The 21,302-nt window shown below is 41.8% G+C and overlaps 1 protein-coding gene across 1 annotated transcript in view; it reads right to left on the bottom strand.

Annotated features, from left to right (window-relative positions):
* The window catches only part of Helz (helicase with zinc finger), a 142,115-nt gene that overhangs the window by 101,440 nt on the left and 19,373 nt on the right, over positions 1 to 21,302 (bottom strand). The window contains exons 3-4 of the mRNA XM_050164283.1: positions 17,824 to 18,051; positions 15,525 to 15,578 (exon numbers count right to left, since the gene is read on the bottom strand). Of these exons, the coding sequence (XP_050020240.1) occupies positions 15,525 to 15,578; positions 17,824 to 18,033 (264 nt within the window). The 5' untranslated portion in view covers positions 18,034 to 18,051. The remainder of the gene's footprint in view (positions 1 to 15,524; positions 15,579 to 17,823; positions 18,052 to 21,302) is intronic.

Genomic DNA, 21,302 nt, shown 5'->3' with positions numbered 1-21,302 from the left:
ATATTGTATACATAATAAATAAATAAATTTTTTTTAAAAAAAAATTAGTCTTTTAAAGCCAGGCAGTGGTGCACACCTTTAATCCCAGCACTTGGGAGACAGAGGCAGTGAATCTCTGTGAGTTCAAGGCCAGCCTGGTAACAGAGTTCAGGGACAGCCATGTCTTAAAAAAATAAAAGAAGGGAAGGAGGGAGGGAGGAAGGGAGGGACGGAGGGACGGAGGGAGGGACGGAGGGAGGGAGGGAGGGAAATAGCCTTTAGGGGCTGGAGAGATGGCTCAGCAATTAAGAGCACCTATTGCTCTTGCATAAGACCTGGGTTCACTTCCCAGCACCCACAAGATGGCTATCTGTAACTCCAGCTCCAGGGGAATCTAATACCTTCTTCTGACCTTCTCAAGCATTAGGTATGTATGTACATGATGCAGAGATACATGAAGGCAAAAGACTCATCTGTATAAACAGTAAAACATGTAAGTCATTTTTTTAAAAAAAGCATTAAAATTAGTTCTTTATTGGGCAGCTATAATAGCATACACCTTTAATCCCAGCAGAGGCAGAAACAGGAAGACCTCTGAGGCCAGCCTGATCTACACAGTGAAATTCTCTAAACAAAGGAAAAAATGAGCCTTCATCAAAATTAGTTAAGATTAACTAAGATCCAATTATCCAACCTAAACTATTCACAAGACTTTGTAGATTAATACAATTATAAGTGCCACAAAAATCTGTATTACTTTGCATGAACATGATCTGCTACAAGAGAATACCTTAGGAACTGAACTTGGGTGTAAACCATTTCCAAACCGGTATCCCGTTATAAGAAGGGCTAGCTGTACTGCGTAGAACCTGGGCCTGTACAGGACGGTTTATTTTGGTTATGCTGACTGTACCCTCTCACTGTATTATTGTTCATCACACAATTAACATTATAACACTAGTAAAATCCTACATAAAGGCTTGCCATGATCTCATCAGTTAAACAGTGCTCACTTACTGCTCATGCTTTCACCCAACTGCTATTACTATCTACATATTTACATGGAACAGCCCACATAAACATGGCAGTTAATGTTGCACTTTTCCCTTAGCAAATTCAACACTGTCCATGTTAGTATTTTTACTTATCAAATTAATGAAGAGATAATATTCTATCAAATAAATACATCCATTTATTTAGCTATCCCTTTGGTCCAGAAAGACTTCCACTTTTATTCTTTAAAGTAACACTATAGCTGAGTGTGGTGGTGCATTCTTATAATTTCACCACTCTGGAGGCAGAGACAGAAAGAGCTCTGTGAGTTCAAAGACAGTTAAGTCTACAGAAAGCAAGCTCCAGGCAGCCAGAGCTACACAGTGAGGAAAAACAAACAAAAGACTAGTTAAGGGCCCAGGAGGTGTGCTTAGCACCATGCCTGATGCATGAGTTCAAGCCAGGGACTCACATGGATACAAGAAGGAACCAACTCCTACAAATTGTCCTCTGACCCCCATACATATGCCATAGTGAACATATGATATGCCAAAGGTGCACATGCACACAAGTGCAAGCAAACACACACGCGCGATTTTTAAATGTATTTAATTAAAAAAAAAAGAAATTAGTTAAAAGCTGAAGAACTGATGTAAGATGTAGCTCAGTTGCTACAGTGCTCACCTAGCATGCACAAGGCCCTGGTTCAATCCCTACTCCACACATCCCTGCAATCCTAGCAGTAGAGGGATGGAAGAAAGATATCAGAAGTTAAAGACATAATAAGCCTGAGACTGTAAATCAAAATTAAACATGGATAAAGATTTTAAAAGCTGGAAAATGTCTGAGGGAGGGAGAGGAGGTCCCTGATGTAGGAAGTGAGAAAGCTTAGTAACATCTCAACTTCAGATGACTCCATCCTTTCTAAAGATTACTAAAGCACAGGCCATCGAGGTGGCAGAGTGGGGAAGGAGTTTGCTTCCAAGAGAAACCCTGAGTTTCAATTCCCAGAACCCACATGAAGGGCAGAACTGAATTCTTTAGGTTGTCCTCTGACCTCCACATGTGCACATGCACACATAAAATATGCAAATGTAAAAATAAATCATATTTTTGTTTGTTTTTCAAGATAGGGTTTCTCTGTGTAATAGCTATGGCTGTCCTGGAACTTGCTTTGTAGACCAGACTGGCCTCAAATTCACAGAGATCCGCTTGACTCTGCCTCCTGAGAGCTGGGATTAAAGGTGTGTGCCACCATCACTCAGCCAAACAGATTTGGAAAATGATAAATCACAAAATATTTTATGAGGCTGAGGTGCTGCCTAGTGGGCACCTACCATGGATATTTGAGCTTCTACAAATTTCCCGAATTTTACTTCCCAAGATTCAACATTTGCACCAGTGTTTGAATACTTCAGAATTTGTCAAAATCATGTTTCCTTTCTTTCATCTTTTTAGACAAGTAGCTTACAGCTGTTTTCCAATTGTTTATCTTAAAGCCAATTTAGCTTATATCTCACAGGGTCTATATAAAGAAGCAGAGCAACAAGAAAAAGTGAATACTAAAGATCATTCTTGACTTCATGCCATCTAACAAAATTACATAGCAATGCTGCCAATCAGGTCTCTTACTATCTTCGCTCTCTTGATAAAACCTGAAAGAAATCTGAGTGTGGCAGCATGTTATTAAACTTATCTCAGCTGTAGTAACTGAACTTGAAAATGAAAATGACATTCAAAATATACTCTTTAGCAATTGTAAAGAAAAATCCTTTTCTAGTTAAAATTCTATGCAGATGAATTCTCTTCCCACAACTCTGCAGGTCTGTGAGCCCAGGGTGCCTCTCTGCAGCAGCGAACTGAACACAGCAGTGGACGGAGGAGCCTGTACACCCCTCTTCAGCCACCCGAGCACCTACTACTCCCTTCTGCCTTAACTCTGGATTGTTTTCCAGCCGTTTGGGATAGACTCGAAGGTCTGGACTGGAAACAGTAATACTAAAAGACTGGCCATCTCCTTGTCGACAATGGCCAGGTTAGGGCGAGAGCCTTCGGCTATTCACAAAGACATGATTCCCTTTCAAGAATTATCTACAATGAGCAAAGTCATTTTAAGTTTCAAGTATAACAAAAGTTAAGCATTTTTTTTTTTACAACAGGACAATATTAAGTCATTTCTTTCACCAAAACCTTAACTTCCATAGTCTTTTATTAAGGAGCTTGGCATAATGAAAGCACTGTCCTAAAACTTCTTTAAAAACAAACAAAAAACTAGAACCTGGAGAGATGGATCAGTGGTTAATCACACTGGCTATTTTTCCAGAGGACCCCGCATTCACTTCCCAGAACTCTTATGGCAGCTCACAACTGTCTGTAACAACAGTTCCAGGGGATCTGGCACCCTCACATAGACATGCATACAATTAAAACACCAATCAATACACAAAATAATAAAATAAAAATATCAAAAAAGTTAAATTAATGGGGCTGGAGAGATGGCTCAGTGGTTAAGAGCATTGCCTGCTCTTCCAAAGGTCCTGAGTTCAATTCCCGGCAACCACATGGTGGCTCACAACCATCCGTAATGAGGTCTGGTGCCCTCTTCTGGCTGCAGACATGTACACAGACAAAATAGTGTATACATAATAAATAAATAAATAAATAAATAAATAGATAGATAGATAGATATTTTTAAAAAAAAAAGTTAAATTAATAATCTGCTATCTAAATACAATCACTTTTAGAATCAAAACTCCAAAGACTGAATGAAAAATTAAAAGAAATTCTCAGGAAGGCAAGATGGCTCAGCTGTGAAAGGCCCTTGCTGCGTGAGCCTAATCACTGGCGCTTGATGCCTAGGACCCACATAAAGGTGGAGGAACAACTCCACAAAGCTGTCCAATGACTTACACACACAATGTAGTACACGCCTACACACATACATCCTGCAAACATACGATAATAATCCTTTTAATTCTAAGCCCAGCATAAAGCTGAGGCAGGAGAATTACCATAATTTTGAGGTGGGTCTAGTCTCAGTAAGTACCAATCAAGCTACTAAGCAAGAATATGTCCCAAAAATACTAAACCAATGTTTAAAAAAAAAAGAAAAAGAAAAAAACAACTTTTGACTCTCTTCTCAGAATTGGCAAGTTGACTCAGCAGGTAAACATACTTGTCACCAAACCTGAACAACTGTTTTATGTCCTGAAACCATATTGTAAAAGGGGAAAACCAATTCCTGCATATTGAGACCTGTCTCAGATAAATAAGGTAAGATGAAACTTAAACATTGGCACTAATTCTTTCAGTACACCTCAACTGCCTCATTATACACAAAAAGGAAATAATTCTACACAGTAAAAAAAAAAAAAACTGATACAAAATAAAACATAAATACAAACCCAAATCCTGATCTCCAAAACTCTACAAAAGGCTCTGATGCCATGAACACACTTGAATAAATGTTTTATTTTAGGCACTGTTGAAACGATAAGTGCAAAACCAGCCCAGGTGCATGAGGCAGGAAAAGAATCCATTGCTCAGGGTGTCTTCAACTTCCTCTTCATTAAAGAGCCCGAAAGTCCAGAGAGCCGTGGCTAGATGGCCACAGAGAAGCTGTCACTGTTGGTGTCCAGTCACCAATGAAGGCACTTTCTCTGAAGAAACAGTGAGTTTAAACTGCATTTGTCTATCCTGAAACTCTCTCCGCTTTTCTCAGTCAGCATCTTGATATCTCTGTTGCAAGCCCCCAAGGGAAATTCTGACTCTAGAAAAAGCAAGCCTTTCCAAGTGCTCAGGCACTCGTCTGTCTCGGTGGTTAACTTGCTCACTTTTATTGTTCTAGTGACAGGTTTGCTGAGAAAGCCTGCAGACACGGCCTCCTCTGTCTGCCCTATGGGAGAAAGCTCTGTTTCAGGGACTAATAGGCTCTTTCCCTTGTCACTGTGCACAAGATTTACTGAGATTTCACAAGGAAAGCTATTCTCTGTCTTAATCTCCTCCTATGTACAAATACCAGGTCTGAGTATGGAGCCCAGAGGTAGAGAACTAACACAACATGCACCAGACCCTGGGCTTAACCCTCAGTGACACACACAGTAACTAGGAAATTAGCACTAACAAGTATCCAGCCAACACTAACATGAGATTTCTTTTAAAATATCACTCGTAACTGAGCATGGTGGAATGCTGTAATCACATCGACATTGGAAGCTAAAGCAGGAGAATATGAAGTTCAAGGCCGTCCTTGGCAAAACTGCAAGTTAAATGCCAGCCTGGACAACTGACAAGACCTTGTCTCTAGAAATAAGACTGAAAACTCATATATAGCTACAGTTGCTTACTTAGTAACTGCCCTGAGTAGAGTAAGTACAAACATGAGCTCATAGTACCACTGAGATCATATTAGTGCAAAGCGTATTTCTACGCACACATCTGCGCACCCTAAGCGACAACGTAACAGTCCTCAATTTTAAACATAAAACTTTCACCTATCTTAGCATTCTTTTTTTTAATATTTTATTTATTTATTATGTATACAATATTCTGTCAGCATGTATGTCTGCAAGCCAGAAGAGGGCACCAGACCTCATTACAGATGGTTGTGAGCCACCACGTGGTTGCTGGGAATTGAACTCAGGACCTTTGAAAGAGCAGGCAATACTCTTAGCCGCTGAGCCATCTCTCCAGCCCTCTTAGCATTCTTTAATTTAAATATAATAAGACCTACACACAGGGCTGGCGAGATGGCTCCATGGGTAAAGGAACTGGCGCCATGGCTGACAACCTGAGTTTGATACTCAGGGCGCACCACGTGGTGGAAGGAGAAAACCATATCCCACAAAATGTCTTCTGACCTCCACGCGTACACTGTAGTACAAGTACATGCATATGCAACACAAATAAAAGTACCAGAAATTTTTAAATATTTCCTTTTTAAAAAAAGGACTTTTATGTACAAATGTTAACAGATATTTGGGAGAAATCAGACTGAAAGCCAAAATCTAATTCCATAAAAATTTCAATTCCTATTAGAGAACAGTTCCTATTAGAGAACAAAACTGAACTACTGACAGTCCCAGCTTGAGTAAAAACAGACATTTTGGGTCAAACACCCCACAATTGTGTTTACACAACATTTGCAAGATGACACATGACTGAGATGAGGAGGGACTCATGGTTGGCAGGGGTCAGGAATGGTGGGGAGGGTGACCATGGGAAGAGGACAAGTGAGGTCTGTGCTGAGGTGGTTTGTGGTGTAGCTCCATGAATCAATGCATGACAAATGGCACACCCTACACACACTAATTTACTGGTTTTGATATTGAACTGTATTGATAGAAGTCAAAACCATGAGGAAAAAGTATATGAAGCATACATGGGACATCTCCTAGCAACTTCGTCTCAACCTATACTTGTTTCAAAATAGAAAGATTTAAATCCTAAATTTCTATTGAAGAAAAAAGTCTTTGTGTCTAGAAAATATCTTTTATAAAAGACAGCTGGAGAAGTAGCTCAGAAGGTGAAAGCAGGTGCTGTGAAAGCAAAAGGATCTGAGCTTGAATCCCCAGCAACCACTTAAAAGCCAGGCATGGCCATAAAGCCGGTAACCCTGTGGCTGAGGATGAAGAAAGGCAAATTCCAGTAAGTAGCTCAGCAGCTGGCCAAACCAGCCAAGCACCAAGCTTTGGTTCAGTGGTTAGGAATACTTGCTCTTGGTTGAGTGCTTTAATCCCAGCACTCAGAAGGCAGAGACAGGCAGATCTCTGTGAGTTCAATGCCAGATGAGTAAACAAAGAGAATTCCAAGACAGCCAGGGCAGTTACACAGAGAAACCCTATCTCAATAAATCTAGAATCTCTCAGGATGTAGCTCTAGCTACCTCTCCAGTACCATTTCTGCCTCTCTGCTGCCGGGTTTCTCACCAGGATAATGAACTAAACCTCTGAAACTGTAAGCAAGCCCACAATTAAATGATTTCTTTTATAAGAGGTGCTTTGGTTACAGTGTCTCTTCCCAGCAATAGAACAGTGACCAAGACATACATAATTGAAGATAACAAATAAATATTTTTAAAAAATTAAGAGCCTCTGGCTTTTTAATTCTAAAATAAAAGAAATGCTTTTCTTTCTCTGTGTTCTTTTTCTGGTTGTTAAGTCTGTAAAATCCTGAAGTATAGACACAAACAGATGTGGATTCAGACAGCAGCATGGCTTCCCATCACAAAGCCTCACATCAAAGCTACAGTCATGCTCACAACTGGCTCTGGGCCTTCAACAAGCTGATCCATCACACACAGCCTGCTTCCACAGCTATACAACCGAGAAGACAACATGATTAAATAAAACAATGTGTTTCAGAGGGCTTGACCTGAGATACTGTAATTAAACACTATTATCCTACTATTTTCCCAACAGAGCCTTTTAATTATCATAAAAACTACAAATTCCCCTTGACATACTATGTGTCACAACCTGATAAACTCAGTGTGAAGTGAGAATAACGCAAACCAAAAGCGTGGTTGGCTTTTTCTGACCTGGGAAGTGGCCCTTGCTACTGTGAATAGTCCCTCACGCACATGCCTGCAGTCCCCAATGAAACACCTAGGTCAGCCAAGAGAAGAAAAAAGGCATGAATGTGAGAGGAGACTAAGTCAGTAAGATGAAAAGAACCCGCTGAAGAGAGGGGGAGACAGTGAAATGGAGAGAATGATGTGTGTGAAGATATCATAATGAAACCCATCACTATGTGTAATTAATATATGCTAGAAACACTTTTTTTCCATTTGTTTATTTATTTATTAAAGATTTCTGTCTCTTCCCCACCACCGCCTCCCATTTCCCTCCCCCTCCCCCAATCATGTCCCCCTCCTTCGTCAGCCCAAAGAGCTATCAGGGTTCCCTGCCCTGTGGGAAGTCCAAGGACCACCCAGCTCCAACCAGGTCTAGTAAGGTGAGCATCCAAACTACCTAGGCTCCCACAAAGCCAGTACGTGCAGTAGGATCAAAAACCCATTGCCATTGTTCTTGAGTTCTCACTCATATTTGGTTTCTAGCCATAAACAAAGGACATTGAGCCTATAATTAGTGATCCTAGAGAAGCTAAATAAGGAGAACCCAAAGAAAAACATATAGGCATCCTCCTGAATATTAACCTTCATCAGGCGATGAAAGGAGACAGAGACAGAGACCCACATTGGAGCACCGGACAGAAATCTCAAGGTCCGAATCAGGAGCAGAAGGAGAGAGAGGACGAGCAAGGAACTCAGGACCGCGAGGGGTGCACCCACATACTGAGACAAGGGGGATGTTCTATCGGGAACTCACCAAGACCAGCTGGCCTGGGTCTGAAAAAGCCTAGAATAAAACCGGACTCACAGAACATAGAAACACTTTTTTTTTTTTTAAAGTACATTTAAAGGCTAGAGAGATGGCTCAGTGCAAAGCACCTGCATGCAGCTGTAGCTCCAGGGGTCTGACACCTTCTTTCAGGCTCAACAGGCGCCTGCACTCACCAGACTGATGTAGGTGGGTCTTCTATCTGTTGTTTCATTGGTTAATTAATAAAGATTGGCCTAATAGGATAGAATTTAGATAGGTGGAGTAGACCGAACAGAATGCTGGGAAGAAGGGCAGTGAGGCAGTTGCCATGATTCTTCGACCCGAGACAAATGGTTAGAATCTTCCCGGTAAGCCACCACCTCATGGTGCTACACAGATTATTAGAAATGGGTTAATCAAGATGTGAGAATTAGCCAGTAAGAGGCTAGAGCTAATGGGCCAAGCAGTGTTTAAAAGAATACAGTTTCCGTGTAATTATTTTGAGTAAAGCTAGCTGTGCGGGAGCTGGGCAGTGGGAAACTGCCCGCAGCTCCTTCTACACCAGACGCACATGCACGCATGCGTACATAAACACACACATACAATTAAGAATAAAATGACTACTTTAAGTGCCTTAAAGGGATGAGAAAAAGAACTCAGCTACAGAATGTTTGCCTAACACAAGGCCCTGGGTTTGACGAACTGCACCACCACAACCAAAAACTAAAGTACCAATCTTTCCAAATATGCCAGCTAGCAGCGCTACCAACTAATACACTTGCTGCAGAGTACTGCTTGTTTGGCCTCATAATTCTGGGCAAACTGGGAGGTGTAACTGTTGCTACCCTGCATGATAAGAGTATCAGACCACACAGCAGTAGCCCTGGAAAAGATCAAAAATCAAAGCACAGCTTCTACCAGATATTTACTTTTATACCATCATAAAGTCAAAACACCATAATGGGGTAATTTTAAGTCCAGGACTGTGTATCTATATTTAATCAACATTCTTGAGAATAAAGGTCATCAAAGATGTCAACAGCTCTCCCAGAAAAACCATGCAAAGCTCATCTCATCACCTGTCAATTTCTTGGGTCACAGGCCAGCCACTTAACGGGGTTGCTGGTTACAGCATCACTTGCCTCACAGGCCAAGCATCACAGACATGCACTTGCAATGGTGATTGCTTAGCTTGACAAAACTCTTGGCTATGGCTTCAGAACTGTACAGCCTGACGATGTTTCTAATAATCAGGCTTCATCTAAAATATCATTAGTTCATTCAATTTGTTAGTACAGAAAGTCCTAAGGGGCCAGTAAGATGGCTCAGTGAGTAAGTACTTGATGCCAAGTCTGGAGACCTGAACTCCATCCCTAAACTCACACAGTAGGAGAATCAACCCTAATAAGTTGTCCTCTGACAGCCCCTACCACACACAGTAGCACGCACAAACACACACACACACATGAATTTAATAAACATTCAAAGTTTCCCAAATAATAAAAATTTCAAAGCACTAGAATCATTTCATGAAAAGTGCTCCTATCCTGTTTATATTCAAATAACTGATCTAACCACATCACTTAACCAGTGGTTGCTGGCTTCACGACCGTAGTCCAGCAGTACCCTGAGTTTGGATCTAAAAGCCATGAACTCTAGTCTTTGTACTTTCCTAAACTCCCTATTTTTTAACTGAGACATAGTATCTACCCATCTTTATAAGATATCAGAAGCTATTTTCTAAAGTAAAATTCCACCTTCAAGACTTTATAATTCTTTGTTGAATTCCAGTTAAATAAACCAGCTACAAAATTATATTAGGAGCAACCAAGTAAATCATATTATGGACTGGGTCTCAGATAATATTAAAAAAAAAAAACACTGTCAATTTTGTCAGATTAAACAAATATTGTGGTTATACAGTGATGGCCTCTGTGTTTTAGAGATACAGACATAGTTATCTTGCTGTCTATAGCTACTTTAAACTATTTCAAATACAGGGCCAGTAAGATGGTTGGTTAAACAGGTAAAGGTACTTGCAGCTGAGCCTGATAACTTGAGTTCAATCCCCACATCCCATATGATAGACAGAAATAAATAAATAAATAAATATAATAAGAATTATTTCAGAAGAGAACACTATGTACTTCCTCCAAATGCAAGTTACTAAAGACTGTGTATCCATCCCACCAGGAAACCATTCTGAAGTTCCTGTGGGATCAAATTACAATTTTATAAGAACCTACAGACAGAGAGGAGAAAATCCATGGTAATTGTAAAGGTCCTGATGCCTTTTATGTCAAATTAATATCTTCGGATGGTCATGAATCAATTCTAAAAAGAGAACATGTGCAAACATCAGCAATAAAGGCTATGCTAAGTGGGCCAGGTCAGTTTGCAGAGAATAAAATGAGGCCAATTTTAGAGAGATCCTTCCAAATATGCTATGGAAAGTATGCATGTATTTTACCTACATGATCCACTACACTAACAACTTCAGAAATTACCATATTCCCAATTGCTCCTGAAATTGCACAAGAACTGTTGATGGCTGCAAACTTCCTAGATGTGTGTGTGTGTGTGTGTGTGTGTGTGTGTGTGTGTGTGTATCACACTCACACTTGAATTATTTAAGAAGGGCTAGACATGGTGGTGGCTCACACTTAATTCCAGCACTTGTATCTCTGTGAGCTCCAGGCCAGTCTGGTCTACATAGAAAATTCTAGGCCAGACAGAGGATGTCACAAAGATAGATAGATAGATAGATAGATAGATAGATAGATAGATAGATAGATAGATAGGCAGACAGATCGATATAGATGGGTAGATAAATAGATGCTTTTAGATTTAGATTCAGTGATATTCTGTGATGTTTCAAGAAAGTAGGAATTAAATTTGAAGGTCACTGTCACATGTTGGCTGCAGTAACTGTTGGCAATGGTAATCAATACAATGTAAGGTATCAAATTCAAAGTACTTTGGCTAATTGTTCATTTTAAAAATGACACACATATATACACACAAATTACCAAAATCAAAATGCAAACTGGTCTACCAATAGAAGAATGAGCATTACACTATGTAAAAGGCAAACAGAAAGGCATTGATAAAAGGCACTTCCGATGGAGCTCTCTAGGCCTAGCCTCAGAGCATCTCGGTATAACTATGCAGGATAACAGGTTAACAGGACCCCAGCAAGAAATTCCTCCTGCATGTTAGTTACCTGACTATCTAGCCATACTTACTTATCTTACACAACAACATTACTGAGAATCGGACATATATAGTCAGAATTCCACAGTCAGCACTCAGGAGGCAGAGGCAAGCGGATCTTTGTGAGTTCAAGGCCAGCCTGGTCTACAAGAGCTAGTTCCAGGACAGGCTCTAAAACTACAAAAAAAACCTTATCTCAGGGGAAAAAAAAAAAGAACGGAATTCCACAGTACTCGAGTAATCTTAGCCAATATTTTCTAATATCTATAAAATTATCAACTTTGTAAAGGCGTTTTTATACAAATTTTATAAATAGGGGCTAGGAAGATGGCTCAGTGGGTAAGGTGTTTGCTACACAAGCATGAGGACCTGAGTTTAGATCCCCAACACACATGTAAAAGCTGGACACAGCAATGCACATCTGTAACCCCAATGCTAGGGAGACAGGGAAGTACAGGCAGTAGATTTGGGGGACCTGTTGGCCACCAGCCTTGCCAATCAATGAGTTCCAGATTTAATAAAAATACCATGTCCCCAAAAGAAGAACAGTTGGAGAAAAACAGAGAAGACATCAAACGTCAACCTCTTGTCTCCATGCACATGCTCACACAAAAAGACCGCTTCCAATGTGCACGCTGATGGAGGAGGGTCATCTGTCTATGTGTTACTTTCATTGGTTAATAAAGAAACTGCCTTGGCCTTTTGATAGGACAGAAAATTAGGTAGGCAGAGTAAACAGAACAGAATACTGGGAAGAAGGGAAGTGAGGCAGAAGCAATGGAGCCAGCCGCCAGGTCAGACATGCTGAATCTTTCCCGATAAGCCACCACCTCGTGGTGCTACACAGATTAATAGAAATGGGTAAATCAAGATGTGAGAGTTGGCCAGTAAGAGGCTAGAGCTAATGAGCCAAGCAGTGTTTAAAAGAATATAATTTGTGTGTTGTTATTTTGGGTGTAAAGCTAACCATGTGGGAGCCGGGCAGGACGAAAAGCAGGCCTGCTCGCCTCATCTACAGCACACCTTTAATTCTAGCTCTCAGGAGGCAAAGGCAGGCAGATCTCTGAGGTCAAGGCTAGCCTGGTCTGCAAAGATAACTCCAGGACAGCCAGGGCTACACTGAGAAACCCTGTCTCAGAGGAAAAAAACAAAAGGGCCACTTCCAAGCTGTTTCATGTCACCTAAAAAGAGTAGAGAACACAGAGANTAGATAGTTGTAGTCTTTTTTTTTTTTTTTATTTCGAGACAGGGTTTCTCCATAGCTTTTGGTTCCTGTCCTGGAACTAGCTCTTGTAGACCAGGCTGGCCTCGAACTCACAGAGATCCACCTGCCTCTGCCTCCCGAGTGCTGGGATTAAAGGCGTGCACCACCACCGCCCAGCTCAGAGACTATAATTAATGAAGCCCTACCTCCCTGAAAGCCAACCTCTTCTCACTTTACACACAGCATCACAGTCCACAACAGTGTGGACAATTTTCTCCTTTGTTGTAATATTTACTTGGGACAGAGTCCCAGAAATGAAATCAGAGGATCAAAGGTCAGAATGAATCTCAACCTGCACTCTATTTGGCTACTGACACCAAAGCACACACACATCATGTGTCATGCCAACTTCATCTTCCCAACAGCTAAACGTTTATTAATTAACACAAGTTTTTAATCTGGGCTTTGTTTGCCTGTTTGTTTGGAGAAAAGGTCTCACTATGTAGCTCTGGCTAGCCTGAAACTCAGAGGCCTATCTCTGCCTCCTGAATGCTGGGACTAAAGGTGTGCACCACTACGCCTGGCTATTGAATTCATCTCTTTTTAACAGAAAAATGAAAATTTCCCCTCCCCAACGTTTACTTTTCCATGACTTCCCACAAGTCATGTAATCTTCTGGGGTCTTTGTACATTTCTCAAATGGGAAGACTGTATTTTAACTTCCCAAGAACTCAGGAAAAACAAAACTAAATATATGGAACTATTTCTTACACATGAGATGGGTGGGGAAAGTTTTAAAACTGCTGGGTTTTGGCATGGTGAAAATATAGGAAACATTTGCACACATTGCAGAGGGTAAGTACATTTCAAACTATAACCAGACGGTGTCTATAAAAATCACAAGTTCAGCTGGGCGGTGGTGGCGCACGCCTTTAATCCCAGCACTTGGGAGGCAGAGGCAGGCGGATCTCTGTGAGTTCGAGGCCAGCCTGGGCTATAAGAGCTAGTTCCGGGACAGGAACCAAAAAGCTACAGAGAAACCCTGTCTCGAGAAATCAAATAAATAAATAAATAAATAAATAAATAAATAAATAAATCGCAAGTTCAGGGTTGAGGAGAAGGCTCAGTGGTTAAGAGCAATGGCTGCTCTTCCAGAAGATCTGCTTTCAGTTTCTTGCACCTACATGGCAGTTCACAACTATCTGTAACTCCAGTTCCAGGAGACCAGATACCTTTACACAGATAAAATGTCAATGCACATAAAAATAAATTAAAACTGAAAAACAAAATCACAAGTTCCCATAATCCTTAACCCAGGAAGCCAACTCTCACGGCATGAAAGAAAGGCAACAATTAGCAAGAATGTCTATTATCAGGTGGATTATACTGTCAAAGAATGAACCAGAACCTGCTGGAGCCTCATCAGTTCGGGAAATAACTTGACTGTGTCATCCACACAAGGGACACCTGTCATGCTATGGTGGCAGAAAAGCAACTTTATGACAAGTATGTTCAAATTCTTTCTTGTTTGCTTTTAGGATTTTATAATTTTATTTTATGTATATTGAGTATTTTGCCTACATGTACATATGTGCACCATATTTTGTGCCTGGTGGCCACAGAGGTCAGAAAAGTGTTGGATCCCCTAGGACAAGAGCTAAAGAAGTTAGTGAGCCACTGTGTGGGTGCTGGGAGTCAAACCTGGATCTTCTGCAAAAACCAACAAGTGTTCTCTTACCCACTAAGCCATTTCACAAGGCCCCCTTTAAAATTATTTGTTAAAGGAAAAAAATAAACAATTTATGTATGATAAGCATCTGTGTTTCTCAGTGTAGTAAAAGGTAAGTTCAACAGGCCACCACTTCTCCAGGAGAGAAAAAGGAGCCCGTCACATTCCTCTGCATTATCTACCATTATATCTGTATTCTGTCTTTTGAACTGTTTAAAGATGACAAGGATATCTCTAATTCTAATTTAAATCCTACGCCACTACAGTTCCACTGCAGGTTCACAGAAAGGTCACTGGTCATTAATGAGTAATGTCTAAAGTGTGGTCCATGTACAACAAGAGTATGTAGCATGGTTTGGTAACATGTAAAATAAAAATACTTAATTCTTTTTTAACATTTTGACACAAAGGAGTGAGGAAGCAAAAAATAAAAATTAACATGTCAAACAACTCAACCTCAAGCCCCAGTTATGGAAAAATGAAACATAATTTATATTATCCAGGCCACTGAGCTGTGCAAAATAGCCCAGCAAGAGGGCGTGGGAAGGCACCCTGACCCTCCACCACAGGCTCTTTCTACTGAGATGCATCAAGGGCCAAGAAAGGGATTTCTACAACATGAACACTCAGAGAATGTGGATCTTACTGGTCTCAACTTCCGGCCACAAGAAAACAGGAAAGAGCATTTCAGAGCACTCCAGCCAACTCCTAAGAACACTCTGACTTGTTTAAAAAAAAGACAGATATTTTCAACATTCAAAGCTTGGCAGTTTAATCAGCATGTGCTGCACTTCTTAAGCGTGGCATTTTTAGACTATACCTATTTATCCAGACTTTTAAAAGGCTCACTGTCAATGCTCCTTGAGGGAGGGAGGGTGAAGGGGCACATGCGGACAAGAATGCCAACACTCACGCCCACATGCTCACCTGGTATGCCTGTCACAGCAGGAAAGACATCAACCCAATCTGTCACTAGGCACCACAGTAAGATAGGATTGTTAACATTATAATTGCTTTTGAAATTGGCAAAATTTTTAAAAATTTCAATTAAATAATTTTAAAAATCATCAGATCAGAAAAGGGCCCGTCTTTTACACATACCATGCCTACAATCTTCATCAGCTTGCCCGTAGTTTTTCTACAAAAAGAAAAGGAAAGATACAAGGTAAAATGGCATACTTGAAAGGCTATGATTAAAACCGTCAGCACAGAGCTCAGCTGTCTTTGAGGAGTCACGAATACTATCAGTCTACCACGTACAGGGAGAGCGCACTCCCAAGATCTCCCGGGGTTACCTCCTCCACACAAGAACCAAGCACCCACTGTACTCCCCTCCAACCACTCTGACAGCCGGCTCACTTCAGCACCTTAGCCAACCACAACCTCCTCCTGCACCACCTCCTCCTCCGCCAAAGGCCTGACTAGAGTTCCCATTGCCACAGCCATGTCATCCTCCTTCCCAGCACCCTTCTCACACCTGTTCCCAGAGACACTATCCCATTCTAAAGCTGACCTTGAAGACACCACCCCCCAAGCTTCTATGCTCCCACACCTTTTGACAGTTTCCTTTCCACTGATTCTTTCCTAAACAAACATGCTGTTATTTTTCCCAACTTAAAAAACATTCTGACTGAGTCAGGGATGGTGGTGCACACCTTTAGTCCCAGCACTCACAAGGCAGAGGCCAGTGGGGTCTACAGAGCAAGTCCCAAGGTGTGTAAGGCTACACAGACAAACCCTGTCTTTGGGGGAGCCCCCCGCTTATGATTTTGCTTCTTCCACTGACTCCTTTTCATCTTTGGTGCCTCCTTGTGGTAGAACTTCTCTGCACACTTGTAAACCCTCATCCAAGAGGCAGAAGAAGCAGGAGGATCACAAGTTGGAGGCCAGCCTGCTCCACACAGGGAAGCTCGGGCCAGCCCAGGCTACACAGTGGGGCTGTCCAAAGGAATAAAAACATAGGAAGAATTTCTCCCCAATTCTCCCAGGTTCTTTTTAAGTCAGGCAGCCATCCACTGATGTAAGGAACCTACTCACATAACGGCCACCAGTGATCTCCACTACATCCAGACAAGCCACAGTTCACTGACTTGTGCCATTTATTAGACACACTGATATCACATTTTCTCTACCTAGAAATGCACAGACTATGACTCTCACCTTTCCCTTCTACTCCCAGCTATTCCTCAGATGCTCTGCGTGTTCCTTCTCCACACCCTCTTGACACCCATCATCCCAGGTCCTTAGTCCCTTCCCTGGTGACCTGCACCAAACCCTGGATGTGATCTAACACGGTACCCCATAATCTCTTTAACCCCTCTCTTGCACAGTCCACTCTTGTACTCTCTCTTCATCTCCAGCCAGATGACACCTCAAACTCACAAGGCCCAAAACTAAGCTCATAAACCTGCTCCCTACATACGACCTTGTCATCCCAGCTGAAGGAAACCCCATTTTTCTAAGGGCTCAGTCAAAAAAAGTCAGGGTAAATGACATGAAAGAGCTCCCAAATTCCCTGCACTCAGAGTGCCAGGGTAGCTGCTCCTGCTTTGGGCTTCTACACAGCACAGGCTGCATCGTTGTCTATACAAACTAACATTGAGTCTATTGTCTTTTCTTTTTTTGAGACACGGTCTCTCTACACAGCCTAGCTGTCCTGGAACTCCCTCTGTAGAGCAGGCGGTCTCCTGCTTCTGCCTAGGGCTGAGACTGAAGGTGTGCCACCACCCCTGCCACTCTACTAATCTCTTCTGAACACAGCCTAGTTCCTGCTGAACCAAATCCCATCACTGCTCCGCTCCAACTGCAGCTGCAGCTCCCCAGCTCACTTTGAGAGGCTCAGAAAGCCCCACAAGACTCCACTGGCCCTAGCCTTTTCCTCCTCACCTTCATGCATCCTACCCCAGTCACACTTGCCAACTAATACTCAATTCAGCTGGGATTCTGCCTCAGGGTCCCTTTCCTCCAGATTTCCACATGGCTCACCCATCACCTCGACCGGCCTGGGTAACCCCACCTCCTGCACTGCTGCTCCCTGGCTCCCGAGCACTGCTGCTCCCTGGCTCCCGAGCACTGCTCCTTTCAGCACGCTGTCCCTAGTGTGGAGCTGTCTACAATGGCCGATGTTCTATCTAGGCCTCTACTAGACACTAAGAGGATGAAGGGCTCTCTCTATCAGATAGCATGTACTCAATAAACATGTGTTAAATGAGTGAGCGCCATAACACAATTTTAAAAACAGTTGTTTGCCATTGGGAATATCCAGCAGTCACCAGGTACTCTTTTATCTGTTCAGCCCCAAATCAGCTGTGTGTACAGTAGTAGCCAACATGTGGTCTGCACTGGTACATAACAGCTCTCCATAGTATACCAACAGCACTCACCAGTTGCAAGAATGAGGCAATTCTGTAAAGAAGACTCTCGATTTTGATGCGCTCTATCTCCAAGGGACATGGCCCTGCGAAGTCTGCCATGGAGTACTGGCCAAGAGAAAGCAGGGCCTCTGTGCAGTGCTGGAGGGCCATGTCATAGTCCTGCCTCTTCAGTGACTCACATGCTTCTTCACATGACTTTTCGGCTCTTCTGTCTTCCATGACTCAGGGACAAAAATCCTAAACATGAGAAAAGAACGGGTGTAACTTAAAGACTCAGGTCTTCAGTAAGAGCAGAAAAATGCTCTTAACCACCTATACATTTCTCAGCCCCAGTTTTTGGGTTTCTGAGACAGAGTCTGGCTTACAACTCAAGAGCCATCTCTCCAGTCCTTACTTGTTTTCTAGATTTATTTTTTTTCTGTGTCTGTGCATGAATTTAAATAAAAGTTTTAGGTAATAAGAGGGCTGGATTTAACCTCAGTGGTAGGTGTTTGCCATACCATTAATAAAGTCCTAGAATAAACCCCAGAACCACAGGAAAGAAAATAGACAAATCACAGATCCCAATTAGCGAATCGTCCACCAAGGCTCCCAGCCCATCCCTAGACAAATACTATACACAGAAGTAGCAATAAAGGCAAAACCAATATTGCTCAAGCTGAAATCTGTCCTCAGTAAAGAGCATAACTTGGTGATGCAAAACACAGACTGAGTCACAGGCCCCACATTAGAGCTCACTACCCTGCCACTCACTAGCCAGGTGGCCTGGAGCAAGCAACTTACCTGAGACCCTCAATTGCTTACCTGGAAATGAACAGATAATCAAACCTAGCACCTCCCTCCTAGGGTCACTCTGTTAAGTGCTTAACACGATACCTGGTAGTGTCAATTTCCCTAAATTTGAAAATTTTTCTGCTTATGTAAAATAAAAATCACTTCAGTGAGTTCAAGGCAACCATTGCTACATAACAGAGAAACCTTGTCACAAAAAGACCAAAGTAATAATACTAATACAATAAGAAGATATTCAACATCCATCACAGAAATGAAAATTAAAGCTATGATTAAATTATCAAACACATTTACTAGAATAGACAAGTTTAAAGGTTGGAAGGGGAGATAGACAGACACCTTGACAGATAAGAGCACTTGCAGCTCTTCCACAGGACCCAAGTCAGGTTCCCTGTGTACATATCAATCCTGGTTTCTGGCCCATACATATAATCTCGGCTCCACAGAAAGCTCAGATAGGAGGATCTCTGAAGCTTGTAGCTGCCAGCCCAGCCAGGAAAACACGAACCCCAGATTTAGGACAGATTTTGCCTCTAAAGGACAGGCAGAGCGTGACAGCTCCTGTCACCTTCTTCTGGCCTCCACACGTGTTACACATGCACATACTCACACACTGACATACATGTCTCAACAACACCCCTTGTTGTATCTGGATACCCCAAGACAATGAGAATCATATTTACTCAGAAACCGATATAAAAACATTTCCAGACTCTCTATTCATATTTGAGACAGATTTTTTTGAGTTCCAGATCAGCCTGGTATACATAGAGAGCTCCAGGACAGACAGGGCCACACACACACACACACACAAACTCTATCTCAGAAGACAAAATAAAGAATTAAATTTAAACAAAATATTAATAATACCAATAAAATAAAAATAATAAAATAAGGATAAGTCTTGGTGTCATGATTGACATGCTTTTAGAAAATGGGAAAAAGTGGGTTATTAATAAATAGAAAATGCTCGCATTTCCCTTACTCTTCTTTGGGTTGAGAAGCAAGGATGCAGCCTCAAAAGGAGCATTTCCAAATAACCAACCATTGAAAGTCATCTGGCACAAAACGTAGGACGCTTTTGAAGAATGCCGTCATAGCTAGATGGCTGGTCTGGGTCCAAAGTAAATACCGGAAAAAAAAAATAAAATCAGTGGTGTGCCACAGTGTGGCAAAGCCTTGTCAGTATCAGACAACATGGAAGCATGGCTCTTCTACATGAACCTCTGTCTGTGACAGAAACAAATTAGTAATCCACCTTCAAACCTAGTCATGAAATCTACTGTTTGTTCTTGAAGCCCTAGAACTTGCTGCTACTTAGACCAGATTGGCCTCAAACTCACAGACACCTGCCCGGTAAGATTAAAGCCATGTGCCGCCATGCCCACCCTAATTTTATTTAGAAAATATCACTAGGTGTGGCAGCATACAGCACTCAGAAGGCTGAAGCAAGAAGATGCCACAACTCCAGAACCAGTCTCCAAAAACAATACAAAATGAGGCAGAGGAGAATACTCAGTGAGTAAAATATTTGAAACACAAGCATGAGGACCCGAGTTCAATTCCCAGCAACCGCGTAAAAGTTGTGCACATTTATAATTCCAGCACTGGGAAGGTAGAGCTAGGAAGATCCTGGGATTTGCTTGCCAGACTCACCAGTGAGCTCCAGGGCTGTGAGAGACTTTGTCTCAAAAAAAAAATAGAGATCAACTGAGGAGGACTTATACCAGCACCTCTGTCCTTCACCCGTGTGTGCACACACCACGCATGCACACATGCACACAGATACAAATCCAACCAGTTGCATTCTTTACATTAATTTCTCTTGTCAGCCAGGACTGTTACACAGAGAGACCCTGTCTGAGAAAAACAAACAAAACAAAACACTGATTATGATGACACACACCTGCAATTCCAGCACTCAGGAGGTGGAGGCAAGTGGGTGAGAAATTCAAAGAAATTCTCAGGTATTCTCAGAATTCAAAGCCAGCCTGGTTACATGAAATCCTGTCTCCAGCAGGGCTGATAAGGCAGCTCAGCAGGTAAAGAAAGGTACTTTGCTGCCAAATTTGATGACCTGAGTTCAATCTCCAGGACCCACATGGTGGATGGAAAGAGAGAACTAACTCCTGCTAAGTTGTCCTCTCACCTCCATGTGGATGCTGGGGCATGTACTTGCTCACATACATGTATACATGCATACACACTCACACATATATACATACACACATAATAAATATAAAAAACTATTAGTAACTGGATTCTAGCCATATTTTAAAATTTTAAATTAATAGATTTAACCACATTAAATATTTTTAAGTTTCTATACAAAACAAAGAATACAGATATTTTAAAGAACTACCAGAAAGAAGCTGAAATCCACATTTTCTTTTTCTTTTTTTTTAATTTTTATTTATTTATTTATTTATTTATTAAAGATTTCTGTCTCTTCCCCACCGCCGCCTCCCCTTTCCCTCCCCCTCCCCCAATCGTCAGCCCAAAGAGCAGTCAGGGTTCCCTGCCCTGTGGGAAGTCCAAGGGCCACCCACCTCATCCAGGTCTACTAAGGTGAGCCTCCACGAAACTGCCTAGGCTCCCACGAAACCAATAGGTACAGTAGGATCAAAAACCCATTGCCATTGTTCTTGAGGTCTCAGTAGTCCTCATTGTCCACTATGTTCAGCGAGACCGGTTTT

The sequence above is a fragment of the Alexandromys fortis genome, unplaced genomic scaffold, assembly GCF_014885135.2.
Source record: "Alexandromys fortis isolate MF-2015 unplaced genomic scaffold, M_Fortis_MF-2015_v1.1 scaffold_156, whole genome shotgun sequence".
In the NCBI taxonomy this organism is placed as follows: domain Eukaryota; kingdom Metazoa; phylum Chordata; class Mammalia; order Rodentia; family Cricetidae; genus Alexandromys; species Alexandromys fortis.
Note: the sequence above shows the minus strand (reverse complement) of the source record. Positions and strands in the feature narration are given on the sequence as shown.